At 46.0% G+C, this 14,360-nt stretch overlaps 1 protein-coding gene across 1 annotated transcript in view; it reads left to right on the forward strand.

The window, feature by feature from the left end:
- The first annotated feature begins 4,119 nt into the window (after positions 1-4,119).
- Positions 4,120-14,360, forward strand: part of IFNGR1 (interferon gamma receptor 1) — a 36,059-nt gene continuing 25,818 nt past the window's right edge. Inside the window, exon 1 of the mRNA XM_030886826.2 lies at positions 4,120-4,266. Coding sequence (XP_030742686.2) covers positions 4,179-4,266 — 88 coding nt within the window. The 5' untranslated portion in view covers positions 4,120-4,178. The remainder of the gene's footprint in view (positions 4,267-14,360) is intronic.

Raw genomic sequence — 14,360 nt, forward strand, 5'->3', positions numbered from 1 at the left:
CAAACAACTAGCACAATGCCTTGGAAGAATTGGCATTGTGGGAGCCTCTGTGATTGGCTATGTCAGTTCAGACCCCCTTTTAGGGGTAGAATATTTCTCTCCATCCCCTCTCTGCTGCTGGGAATGCTAATAATAGCAGCAACTCTCCACTGACCTTTCTATTTGGAGAGATGTCTCCACTAAACAGACGAGCTCAAACCATGTTTACTTTCAGGAGCAGTTTGTATTCAATGACTAATTAAATCTGGGACTTTTAAACCCAGCCCCTCAACCCAACTCAAAACCGGTAACCACTGAGTCCATTCTGACTTATGACAACACCATGTTCATCAGGGTAGAACTGTGCTCCATAGGGCTTCCAAATGCTGATATTTTGGGAACAGATTACTAGGTCATTCTTCCAACGCACCTTTTCATCGACTCAGATCTCTAACCCTCTGGGTAGTATCTGAATGCATTAACTATGGCACCACCCAGGGACTGCCATCCCAATTTTAAAACCAAACTAAACCAAACCATAAATTATGACCCAGGCCATCCTAGCTCTAGCGCTCCCCAGGGGCATTGAGGAGGCCTTGTTGGAATGGGATGGCATACCAACATCCCACTCTGCTAAATCCTGCTTCTGCTGCTTCCCTTTCACAGTTGTCGATGCCAAGAGCAATCTTTCATCATGTTTTGCATTCCAACCTTCACCTCAAACCTAATCCCTAGGTAGAAACCCAATCTGTAGATCACTGGTTGTGGTAGTTACATAATCTGTTGTCAATTTGAGAGGATTAAGATTGAAGGGGTGGAGTCTAGCCTGTCAATCAGGTCATAGCCAATGAGGCTTCTGTGTGGGCATGGCCTTCTCCTGAGGATTCTAGGAGCTCCTGAAGACACTCTCTTGGGCTCACTCCCTGTGAGACATTCTTGTTGACAAGCCACATGGAGACAGGCTGATGGCAGCCAGAGCCTTGGAGCTGGAGAAGCCACATGGAGACCTGTTCCAGTGCTGAGATGCTTACAACACCACTGGATCCACAAGATTTCCCACCCACTGGCATATGATCTTCCTGCATTCGGCCTCATTGCATGTGTTTTGTGAGTCTGAAGAGGACTTTATAGATTGGTATCAGACATATGGGCTAATATTGGACTTAGGGACTTGATCTGGACTGGGCTGGGATGTTTTCTTAATATTCAATTGCTCTTGTTTATAAAGCTCTTTCCTATACACAGGAGTCTCCTTGGATTTGTTTCTCTAGTCTACCTGGAATAACACACTGGTGGACCAGTGGTTAAAAGGGGTTGGCTGCTAAGAATGGTGGTTTGAAACCAGTGGTCATTCCAGAAGAGATAAAAATGATAGTGTGATTCTGTAAACATGTACAGCCTTGGTAACTCAATGAGGACTAGTTCTATTCTGCCCTACAGGGACCGTATAAGTCTGCAGCAAAGGTCTTTTGGTTTGGTTTGGTTTGGTTTGGTTTAGTTGTTAATGCAGCATGTGATGGGGAGGACCCCTAGGGCATAGTAGTTAGGCAGTAGGCTGCTAACCGCAAGATCAGCAGTTTAAAACCACACCCATGGGAGCGAAATGGGACTTTCTACTCATAAAGAGTTACAGACTTGGAAACCCACAGGGGTAGTTCTTCCTTGTCCTATAGGGTCATTAAGAGTCAGAACTGACCTGGTGACAATGAGCTTGGCTTAGTTCAGTTTTGAATGTGTGGTGTGTACTTCAAAAATGCTTATTGAACTGAATTAAATGTTATGTTCTGTCATAATAAACTACTAAACAGCAAAAACCAGTTCTTATCCTTGCAGACAATGCCCAGAAGGTATCTTGCACACATTGGGCAATGTGAAGACATCAAATGAAATGTTACTCAGAACCTAGTATAAATTGAGCCAAAGTCTTTCAGTGTAAAGTGTGTACAGTAAACGGCATGGGGGCCATATCTGACCTCTTCTGGCTTCCCTAGCGCCATAAGGTAGGGGCAAGACATGTTTCCACTTGCTATCCTTCTTGACATATTCCAACAGCAAGGGTTTCTCCCATGGCACTCTGCTACTGTGCTGCATTTGAACATTTGTTGCAATGGCCACACAAAACTCAAAAGACAACACTCACAAGTAAGAGGGTTTATTAGGGAAGTTCATAGGTTACCACAAATCATGATCGGCAAACAGTGAGGATCCAGTCATTGGTCCACGGCAACCCCTTTCCTCAGCCAGCAGCCAAGTCTCTCTCTGGTCATTCTCTCAGCTAAATGGGCCCTTGGCATTTGCCTGCCTGGGTCAGGAAGTCAGCCTGCCAGTTCTGACTCCCAGTCCCATAGTGTTGGGCCAGATGAGGAAGAGGTACCCATAGTCTCCATGAGGCTTCTCGTGGTCTCCAGTGCACCTGGTCTTGGCGGCATCCACCACTTTGACAGAGATCTTGGATGTACTTTTGCAAATGGTCCTGAGGTCTTTCTCTGTGTCCCAAATGGTTCTTACCTTTTGAGGAATGGTTTCGGTGGAGGTGTAGTTGGTCTTTTAGCCGACGATACCACCAAGGAAAACAAAGGACGGTGTCCTAAGTTCCACCCTGTACTGGTCTTAAAGGTGCCCTCAAGGAAACACAGGGTGTGACTCAGTTACTAAGGTCTGGGCTTCATTGCCATCATGTCAATTCTGACTCAGAGTGACCCTCTAAACAGGGTAGAATCCTCCCTGTAGGTTTCTGAGACTGAAAGTCTTTAGGGGAGTAGAAGACCTCATCTTTCTCTACGGGGGCATCTGGTGGTCTCAAACTGCTGACCGTGGGGCTAGCAGCCCAGCATGTAACCACCATGCTACCAGAGCTTAACCCCAGTGGGAAGGTTAGCACTTAACCCTACCTGAATCCTGTAACAGAGCTCCCTCCAAAATGGTACCCAAGGCACAGGCATAGAATCCAGAATGCACGTGAAAATTGGACATTGAATAAGGAGGACAGAACAAGAATGGATACCTTTGAATTGTGGAGCTAGAGAAGGTTATGAAAAGTTCCAGGGACTGCTCAAGGACAAAACGATCTGTGTGGGAAGAAGTGCCGTCAAAGCACTCCTTAGAAGTAAAGATGGCAAGGCTTTGTCTGACATGTGTTGCACATGTTATCAGGAGAGAAGGACATCATGCTCAGTAGCGGAGCAGCAGCGAAAAGCAGGAAGGCTGTGGGCCAGATTGCATCGACACAATGGCTGCATCAATGGGCGCAGGCATAGGAACAAGTGAGAGAAAGGCGCGGGACCGGGACGTGTTTCCTTCTGTTGTGCACAGAGGAGTCGTTCTGGGTCCGGAGACCCTAACACAATAAGGAGGCGGCTTGGTTCTGTCCTAAGGTAAGGATCTGTAACATCAGGACACTATAAAAACGCAAGACACTAAGAATCCGCTGAAGATTACTTTCTGCCAGTTCCTCACAAATCCGTGTCTTCCCAATAGTGACCACAGATTTCGGGCACTGACCCGCGGCACCCGGGTCTGCACCCTGGATTCTTTCACCTCCCCGCTTCCGCTGCCGCACCCACTGTTCTTGGTCGCCTCTCCCGAGTCGCATCACTTCTCAGCACTCGCCCCCGCTGCTAGTGCACGCCCCGCCTCCCTGCGTTCACTCCACGTCAAGTCCACGCCGGCCTCCCAGCGCCCCACCCCTCACCCCCGCACCCCGCCGCCCCGTCTCGAACGCCTACACGCCTTTCTCCTCCGCCCGCGCCCCGCTGGTCCTCCCTTCTCTGGTCTCCACCACGGGCGACTCCCGGCTCCGTGCGCGCCCCGCCCCCACAGCCCGCGCCGCTCAACTCGGGCCCCGCCCCGCCCCGCCTCGACGCCGTCGCCACGCCTCCACCCCCCGCGCCTCACTGCGTCCCCGCCCCCGTCTTCACCTTGCCTACGCCCAACGTGCGCTCCCTCGCCTCGCCTCCAGTGCTCAGGCCCAACTACTCCGCCCTCGCCCCGCCCTCGCCCCGCCTCCATCTCACGCTCCTCTCTGTTTCGGCCCGCCCCCACGCCTTAGCCCCGCCTCCACGCCTTAGCCCCGCCTCCACGCCCGTCCCTTCTCGCTAGCCGGAGTCGAAGTCCTGACAGAGGAAGTGACGCGAGGTGTGGACCGAGCGGTGGGACTCTGGCAGTCGCTCGGGGCCGCAGCCCATGTCGGTCGGGAGGGCATGGCTCCCTTCCTACTTCTCTTTGTCCTCGTCGTGCAGGCCCCGAGAGGAATTGAGACGGGCACTGCGGAACCGGAGCCGTCCTCGGGTACTGTCTCGCGGCGAGCCGCAGCTTGGAGTGCACGGGAGGGCCACGGGAGGGGCACGGGAGGAGCCGTCCGGGCCGGGAAGTCCCTCCCGCGGGTCCGCGCCCAGTTCCCGGCCGCGCCCGGCCGGGATCCCCGGTGTCGGCCCCGCGCCGGGGGCTGTCGGGGGGCAGCGGCTCCTGCGCTTGAATTCGCCGTCTTTGTTGTTTTCCGCTATTGCCAAAACAGCAGCGCTGCTCTGTGTCCAGTTCCTTCAGCCCGGTGTTCGATCAGCCTCGGTACCCTGTGGCCACAGCTACTTGGATGATTACCAAATCAAAGTCGTTGCCATTTTACAGCGACCGTGTGCAGGGCCGAGTCGCGCTACCGCTTTGGGTTTCTGAGGTGGTAAATCTTGAGCGGAGCAGGAAGCCTCACCTTTCTCCTGCAGAGGTGTTGGCGGTTTCCCACTGCTGGCCTTGTGGTTAGCAGCCCAAAGTGTAACCACCACGCCACCCGGCCTCCTGGAGGGTCCTTAGCAGCAGCAGTGTGTTCTGATTGAAGTCTGGACTTGGTGGAGCGAGGGCCGCTTCCCACCACACCCTGCTCCCCCATTTCCCTGCGTGCCTGTTGGCTTATTCAAATCCCCTAGGGAAGAAAGGCAGCGGAGAATAAGCTTTCTAGCTCAATGCAATGCAATCAATAAACCTTTTCTCTGAGGGTTAAACCCCTGGTGACCGCTGGTGGAGCTTTGGGCTGCTAACCACTCAGTTGGTGGTTCAAACCCACCAGCCACCGCATAGAAGAAAGCTGTGCCGTCTGGGAAGCTGTTAAGGGGGTCGTTAGGAGTTGAAAGGGTGCTCTGGTGGTATAGTAGCTTACACAGTGGGCAGTTTGAAACCACCAGCCGCTCAACTGGAGAAAGATGAGGCTTTATCAAGATTCCCAGCCTCGAAAACCCACAGGAGAAGTTCTACTCTGGCCAGGAGAGTCGCTGTGAAGTCGGAATCCATTCGAAAGCAATGAAAATGAGTTGGAATCCACTGGAAGGCAGTGGGTGTGACTTTGGGTTATGGGCAACCCCTGTCGCCTTGAGTGCCGCCCTCATTGTCCAGAGCTATAGGGAAGGAGGGCCTGGGGTAGGAGGGAGGTTTCAAACTGCCCCAGCTGCCTGTGGTGAACCCTCACGTTCCTACAAGAGCTCCTGCCTGATTTCATTTCCAGCTCTCCTTTTGGTTCTTGCTTTAAAGTAAATTAAAATAGATAAAGATGCAGTGATTCCCTGGGACGTATGTCAGGTGTAGGAATACAAAAGTGGTAGTACTGGACTCAAGTTTCTGCTTTCAAGGATACTGATAATAATAAGTAACATCAAGTAGAATCCTACGCATCGTGACCCTATCATAAGGTTTCCGAAGGATGTAAATCCTTAAGAAAGCAGAAAGTCTCACCTTTCTCTCCAAGAAGAGCTGGTAGATTTGTGTCTATCACCTTGTGGTGAGCAGCCCAACACCTACCCACAGCTTTCCCAGGTGCATGAATGATGTTAATAGGGTAGAGTTATTGTCTCAACAAAATGAGTGCCTAACATATCTGATTTTCACCACAACCTTGTTGAGTTGTCACCATTGATAGCACAGAGAGACACGGAGACATAGGTATGTCTGTCTGGCACAGTTGTAACATGTTGATCCCACAGTCCCAAGTTCACAATCACTCTGCAAAGGGCTATAACTTGCCCTAGTGGTGGCAGTTTGCAGAGTGATTGTGAACTTGGACTATGTAGCCAAGCTCAATCTGCCAGGAGGAGCCCTGGTAGTATAAAGGACCAGCTGCTTGGAACCACCAGCTGCTCCAAGGGATAAAGACAAGACTTTCTACTCCAGTGGTTCTCAACTTTCCTGATGCCATAACCCTTTAATACAGGTCCTCCTGTTGTGGTAACCCCCCAACCATAAAATTTTCATTGCTACTTCATCGCTGTCATTTTGCAACTGTTATGAATCGGGAGACCCCTCAAAGGGATCGCGACCCACAGGTTGAGAACCGCTGTTCTACTCCCATAAAGAGTTACCGTCTCACTCACAGGGACAGTTGACCCTGACCTGTAGAGCACTATGAGTCAGAATTGACTTGATGGCAGTTGAGTTGGTTTGGTTGGGGCAAGTTAGTCAACCACCGGGACAATTGCAACCCACTGTGCTAAGAGGTTTTTTGCACAGGCTACTGGCTCTAACTGGGGGAGTCGGGAAAGACTTCCCAGAGAGGTGAACCTAGTTAGAACTGGAAGTGTAGACAGATGTGTGAAATGTGAGGGGGCTTCAGATGAGTGTGGAAAGTTGGAATTAAAAGATAATGGACTTTTTCCATGAACTTTTTGGAGCCGTCTGTGGCGTGTGGAATTAATGGAATAGTAAGTGTTTTGTTGTAGATATATGAGGATACAAGGGGAAATGAGAACTGAATTCCTAAGCCAAACCCAAACCACTGCCATCGATTTGATTCCAACTCATAGCAACTTCAGACATGGTTTCTGAGGCTGTTAATCTTTATAGGTGCACAGAGCCTCATCTTTCTATTAAGGAGAAGTTGATGGATTTGAACTGTCAACCTTGAGGTTAGCAGTTCGGCAAATGGGTAAACACTCAAAAAAACAAAACAAAACTCACTGCCATTGATTTGTCTAATTCATAGCGACCCTGTAGGGCATAGTTGAACTGTCCCTTGGGTTTCCAAGGTTATGAATATATTTTGTGTGTTCATTTGAAACTAGGCCACAAAAAGCATTGAAGCCCATTTCAATTTTATTTTCCCTAATTTTGTAACCACTCAGACCAGTGTTCAGATCAGATGGGTAAAGAAACTGGTTTTCAAGGCTCTAATCTTCCTCTGTATGTTTCTCCTCCTTTTACTTGTGGAGCATGAAACACACAAAGGAAAGCGTACAAACCAGAGTCGCTGGGCCCATCTCCCCAGAACAGTGACTGCTCGCAGTAAGATTTCCCTTTCTTGTGGTTCATTCCATCCCCCCCTCCCCCCACTCTATCTCCTTAAACTGCCAGGGCTCCTTAGGTGAATGAGTAGGGACCAGTGGAAGAAAGATGAGGCTTTCTGCACAGTAAAGGTTCATCACCTCAGAAACCTCTGCACTGTCCCATAGGATTCCTGTGTGTTGGAATCCACTCATTGGCATCAAATTTTTTTGTTTTGTTTTGTTTTCCATGTTAACAAAATCACAAGGGAAGACTGGCTTGTCTAGTTTGGGCCAGCTGTCGGCTCATTTAAGGAGGGCATTGTTGCAGCGGCTGGGAGTGAAGAAGTTCCGGGAAGAAGAGGATTGTTGCTGAGACAGGTGTTGAGTCATATGCCCACGCTTGCTGAACTCCGTGGAATATTTTAGGAGGAGGATTTTATACTCTAGCAGTTGGCCATTTGTAAAAGGCCTCATATTACAAAATAGTTGGGAGGGAGACTCAAGGCAAGGAGAGTGGGTGGGAGAGAAGTAGAGAGGTGGCAGCTTCCAGGAAGAGGAGTAGTTGGATGGCAGTCAGCAGGATTTGGTGACAACAAGGAGGTGATGACAGCATTAAACCACATGTGGGTTCTTTGGAGGTCAGCACCATTGTGAATTCGGGGGTCCTGTGTAGCAGGCCTGTGGCATGGCCTGCCTGCCTCCTAGGGGAAAATCTACCACAACCTTCTCAGTGTAGCAGCTTATAAACATGGAAGTGTTCGAAGTACTCCTTCCCTCATGGTGGCTTTTCCAGTGGTTCTTTCTAGATTTTGTTTTAAAGTTAGTTTAAAATGCAAAATCTGCGATGAATAGGAGGAAACCATCCAATAACAGCAGCTTCTGCCTCTTGCTGGCCTCCCTTCTCACCAATGCCAGGCACTCAGGGCACTTGCACCAGGTCCACTCCTGTTCTACTGGGGTTTGGCTCTGTGGTGGGAAGTCGTCTGACTTTCGGATGGTGTTCTGGGGAGTGAGTAAACGTTCTTCTTATGTTCTTTGGGTTCTGCTTTTGTTTTCTGAGAGATTCAAAATGTGTTGAAGAAATCCATTTTATTTCTGTTTCTTGTATAGGGTATGGTCATTTTCTCTTTAATTTTATTCTGATGCATATCCCATAAGACAAGTGGTTCTCCGCCTTCCTGATGCCGCAACCCTTTCATACAGTTCGTCGTTGTGGTGACCCCCAACCATAACATTATTTTCATTGCTACTTCATCACTGTCATTTTGCTACTGTTATGAATCATAAATATCTGATATGCAGGGTATATTTTCGTTGTTACAAATTGAACATAATTAAAGCATAGTGATTAATCACAAAAATAATGTCATTATATATTGCGAAATATTTATTTCTAATGACAAATAAATAAAATTTTGTCTTGAAGCATGGTGTAGCGTGGGTAACAGTCTTCATGCCTGGTACTCATATGTGGGTATATCTGCGTGTGGGAGGACCCGCCTGGAGATGGATAGAGGAGCGGTGTCTCGGTTCCCAAGACCATCGGAAATATGTGTTTTCAGATGGCCCCCCAGAGACCCCTGTGAAAGGGTCATTCGACCCCCAAAGGGGTCACAACCCATAGGTTGAGAACCACTGCATAAGACCAATTTGAGCTTTCTATAAAAATGAGAAAAACAACCATTTTTAAATTAATTACCTTACAAAATTTGGCAGCACACATGACTAGTGTAGTTGTCTTACAGACCAAATGAAAATTTAATTCTCCCATTTTATTGGGCAAAGAGTCAATGAAATGAATTCCTGGCAAGAAGGATACATGCTTTTTTTTTTTTTTTGGATCATCTCTGCACATAGTAGTCTGGGTATCGGTTTCAGTTGGGCACATTTTTAAGAAGCCATTTATTTATTTGAAGACATTTTTCAGGTTGTACAATGGCCATCTCATCCTTGTGACAGAACAATGAAATCTGGCAGAATTATATGAAGCAGGTGCTTGTGCAGTTATCAGAAAGCCGTCAGCTCTAATTCTGATTTATACCTTGAACTCTTTTACTAAACAACTGTCATGGATTGCACTGTAGCGGCCGCCCCTATATATGTCAGCATGGCTGGACCATGATTCTCAGAGGTCTGGCAGTTATATAATGATACAGTCAACCTCAGTGATGTGACCTGATGTGACCGTCGTAAGGGAACGGCCTTAACTAGTCTTCTCTCATTTACCTCTCTGGTTTCTAATTTCCATTGCATTGGCTACAAGGCACTCACAGACAAAATTCATGATTAGAGGTTTGATTCAGGAAGTTAACAAGTTGAAATGCTAGTGAGAAATACTCAGGGTTGAGATAGTTATCACGATGTGTGAACAAAGTCTCAGGTCTGCTAATACATACCCAGAGGGCCACACAAACTGCTGTAAGCCTCAACCTGAAAATATTCATCTCAAGGTCTGAGGGTTAGCAAGCCCAGCTCCCTGACTTAAGTGCCCAAGGCACCCTATTCTAGTAATCCTCAGGGCAAAGGCACTCAGCTCCACTTTCATGGGTCAGCAAGTCCAACTTCCTCAATCAGGGGGCCAGAGGCACCCCACTCTGCAAGCCAGCCGCCCACACAAAAGTACTCATCTTAACTTGTTGGATGGGTTGAGAAGTTAGTTCATCTCCCTGTTCCATGCTCTGACTCCTGCTTCTGTTGCTGCTCTTCTGATGGTATAGCTCTCATCTGGACCCAGGAAGCTTGTAGGAATATCAGGGCCAGAGGACATGCTCCCCTCAGGTTCTTGCTAGTAACGAGATCCCTTCTCCTGCTTCTCAGAGGGCTCATTGTATACACAGCAGGATGGCACTCCAAGGAATCCTGCTCACAGTTACTCACAGGTGAATCCTATCAGTGTTTTCCCCTCACCTTACCAGACCCATGCAGGGAAAGAGGTCATTTGGTGGGAGTTGAGAGTCTGGCGGGAAGAGCCACATTAAGTAATTCACTGCCACTGCAGGTGGGCTGTAATACCTTATTCAGGTCAAAACCCTGATCCAGTGCAAGAAGGTTTCTCTGAGAAGTGGCCTGTATCATTTTTGATCTTATAAGAGGTAAAAGGAAAAAGAAGCTAGCAGAGAAAAGGATCCTACTACCACCACGAAAGAGGAGCTGCATCATTTAGACTTTTGAGGGTCTCTGCTCTGAGAAACTGCTAGACTTAGGGCAAGATCAAGACACAGAGTTTTCCAAGGACGGCTGAGCCCTCAAATGTTGAAATGAGCAGAGAAGCTTTGTGTTAGTCTGGGTACTTTAGAGAAAAATCCACAGAAACTCATATGTATAAGAGAGAGTTTTATATAAACGGTAAGTGCACATCAAGAAAACATCCCAACCCAGTGCTGCCCAAGCCCACAAGTCCAATATTAAGCATGGGTCTCTACACGGCTGCTCCAGCACCCCAGAGCTGCATTGGGGCAGGTCCATGCAGCTTCTCCTTGGGGCTGTCTTGCAGGAAGTAAGCCTTGCCAGCTGAAGCAGGGAACTGGCTAGGGCAGTTCCGAGCATCACAAAGCAAGAGACCCTAGAACTCGAGAGGCAAGGCTCACCGAGCCATTTATCTCTCCACCCTTCCATTAATCCCACATGTGTTTATCCGCCAGGTTGGCACAATAAACTAACTCAATCTTCCCCAGAGCCAACACAGGAAGTCATTCTGTAGAGCTTGTACCCTGAGTTCAGATCGTTAACCTTCTAAACTGTAATAGAATAAATGTGTGTTTGGTAAAGCCATCTACCTGTGATATTTCTGTTTAGTAGCACTAGATAATGGAGACAACTACTACCGGTAGATGGGCAGTTTTGCTTAGCTCAAAACAACAGAAAAAGTTACTTCTCATTGACAAACTAATATTCTCTCTCTCATTGGAGGTTATGGTGATTCAATGAGGTAACTCATGAGAAGTTTAAACAGGGAGGTTAAAAAAAAAGAAAAAAGAAAAGTTTAAACAATGAAATGTCCCATAATAAGAATTTAATATGCAATAAAAGGATTAAAAAAAGATGATGCCATAAAAAAAGAATTTAATATGTGTTAGTGATTATCACTCAATGATTTTCATCTGTATTTTAACAAATATCTTTTAAAAACATTAAATTGTTTTATACATGAGAACTTATGTTGGCTTAAAACAAAAACGCCTCAGATCAACGTGAGAATTTAAAATCAGTTCAACTGCAAACTTCATGTCCCACCTGTTTCCTGTTTTTCACATACTGAAAAGACAGATGAAGAAGCAGCGATAAAAGCTTGGATTTCAGGCCGGGAATGGGGGTGAACACATCTTTATTAAACAAGTCCTAGCGTGGTATTTGTTTAAGTGAAAGATTTGGGGGTTTAGTTCATCGCAAGTTCAGTATAAACCACTATTGGTTTGCCCATCTTGGTGAAAAAGGAGGAAGGGTGTATTTTTCTCATATCTGTTGCATTACACCTGCGCTCACATTTTAAGAGAGAGTGATGAGCAGCAGAATAGGCCCGGAAAGCATCAGAGGAGGGCCCCGTAGGGGAGGTGAGGCTCTGTCCCTGCGGAGGAACTTGTGTGTCCAAGGTAAAGCAGATGCAGACTGTTGTACGTGGCCTCACCTGAGGCCGTGGTTTGGAACAACCATTTCCTGAAAGCACACGCATGTGTAATAGAAGGCAGTAAAACACATGGAACGTTTTTTCATAGTTTGATGGTGTCGGATGTCTGATTCCTTTCAGAGTTAACTAAAATGTTAGCATGCTTCAATTAAAGATATCTATGAACACCTGAAACACCACGTGTAAGAATTCTTAATTCAACTTAAGTCTTTATTGATCTGAACTTTGAAGGGAAGCTGGTACTTGGCTTATGGTGAGAAAGCATTGAGAAAAGTGACTGATCAGCTTTGTAAACTCTGTCCAGTGGATAGGTTGAGGTCTGTCACGGTTGAATTTTGTCCCCCGGAAATAATATGTCAACTGGACTGGGTCCTGATTCTCCTTGGGAGTTCTGTAATGATAGTTTAGCAGTATGATGTAATTAACAGTCTATGATGTATATACATAGGGAGTGATGCCATCAGTATATCATTTGTAAGAGGGCAAGGGTGGGATGTAACTCCCTTTCTCTGGTCATTGCCCTTGTGTGATTTAAGGGCGTATCTCTCTTCTTTTATTGTATCTTCTCTGTTTGGGAATTTTCCCAGGAAACAGACAACTTTAATCAGAATTCCTGCCCCGCCCCCACCACCTCCATTGCAGGTTAGGAAAAATTAGTCCTCTTAGCCCTGTTTGGTTTTGTTAAATCCTCAGTTCTAGGGAGATTCTTGGAAGCAGATGTTAACCTTGGTAAAGTTTACTCTGGGTACTATGCAGGCAGTGCAGTGTACCATGTGATTATGAAACTATTTACAAAAGCAAAACTATCATATTGGACATTTTCACAACATCAAAAATTGAACAAATTATTTTATGAGATATTGTAGTGAGATCTGTACTTCAATTCCATAGACAATATTCATTTTTGGTTTCTACATACATATATTTACATGAAGTAAATTTATAGTTTGTTATTAATAGGAAGAAGCCTGCTGGCGTAGTGGTTATGTGTTGGGCTGCTAACTGCAAGGTCAGCAGTTCAAAACCATCAGCTGCTCTGCGGGAGAAAGACGGGCCTTTCTACCCCTGCAATGATTACAGTCTGGGAAACATACAGGGGTGGTTCTACTCTATCATATAGGGTTGCTATGAATTGGCATCAACTCAATGGCAGTGAATTTGGTTTATGATACATTTTAATTATTTTAATCTGTGTAGCAACAGTTTAGTCCTAAGGTTACAAACTTCTGAAGTTTAACCAGAAAATGGCACTTGATTATTTATTCTATGACTTTTGACAAAGACAACCAACCGAGGCAGATTTTAATAACCGCACGGTTTCTGTTCTGGTAGTATTAAAACCACAGGTTACATCCTTCGGTGTAAATATTCAAAAGTTTTTCTTTTGATCTTGTGGAAAATTCTGTCCACTATAATTCATTGAAACCTCATCCTCCTACCACTAGTCTGCCTTGATTGCTTTGAAAGCTATAATAGAAATTGTCCTTGTCTAGGCTAACCACGTCAGGCTTTTACTTCACTTATGGGGCACATGATTTGGTTTACATTGAAAGGTAGTGCCGCACAAGTCACGTGCTTGTAGTTTTAGCATGATTCATGAACCCTTTGCTAAATATGAATGTACTACATTGGCTATGTATTGGGAGAGTCTTTTCCTTAAATCCTTAAAAATACTTAGATTAAATATTTACAGTTAGCAAGTCATTCTTGTTGGGAGCCTAAAATAAACAAGTGGACAAGAGGTAATTCCTGAGATCTGAAGAAAGAATGATCTGTGTTCATAAGAGCAGGCAACCACTGTGGAAAGTAAGAGAGAAGCCCGATGAACTCGGGGCTGGGGGGCCGGGTGCTTGGTTAAGATTTGCAAACTGAGGGTGAAGGTGCCACTTGGTTTCTTCCTGCTTCTTAATTCTTAAAAGCCAGTAAGATGCCAGAGGCAAGAGATTAATTTGGGAATGGACAGTCCACCTGTGAGCTAGTCTTCAGGATTTAATGGTTTGAAAAATCAGCCTCTCCAGATTCAAAAGATGCCAACATGAAGGAATGACTTCCAAGGGAAGTTCAAATTTATTAGGAGCCATCTTATATCTTTCTTTCTTAATCTGGTTCAAAATTATATATGTATGTGGAATTATTTACTCCCAATGTTGAATTGAAGCTGAGGTAGATGTGACTTTTATCTAAAACTGTGCAGTGTAAACTCTTTTAGATTAGGTTGTTTGGGGAAGTTAAGGTACAAAAATGTCACCAAAAAAGGAATCCTATGAAAGCTTATGAGCCTGCTATGAAAATACTCCATAAAAATACTCACTGCCATCATTTCAGATTCTCAGCGATCCTACAGGACAGTGTAGAACTGTTCCTGTGGGTTTCCAACACTGTAATTCTTTTTTTTTTTAACCATTTTATTGAGGGTTCATACAACTCATCACAATCCATGCATGCATCAATTGTGTCAAACACATTTGTACATTCATTGCCCTCATCATTCTCAAAACATTTGCTCTCCGCTTAAGCCC

Source organism: Echinops telfairi, unplaced genomic scaffold (genome assembly GCF_000313985.2).
Source record: "Echinops telfairi isolate 266 unplaced genomic scaffold, ASM31398v2 ScPeMD7_3533;HRSCAF=4204_0, whole genome shotgun sequence".
Lineage (NCBI taxonomy): Eukaryota > Metazoa > Chordata > Mammalia > Afrosoricida > Tenrecidae > Echinops > Echinops telfairi.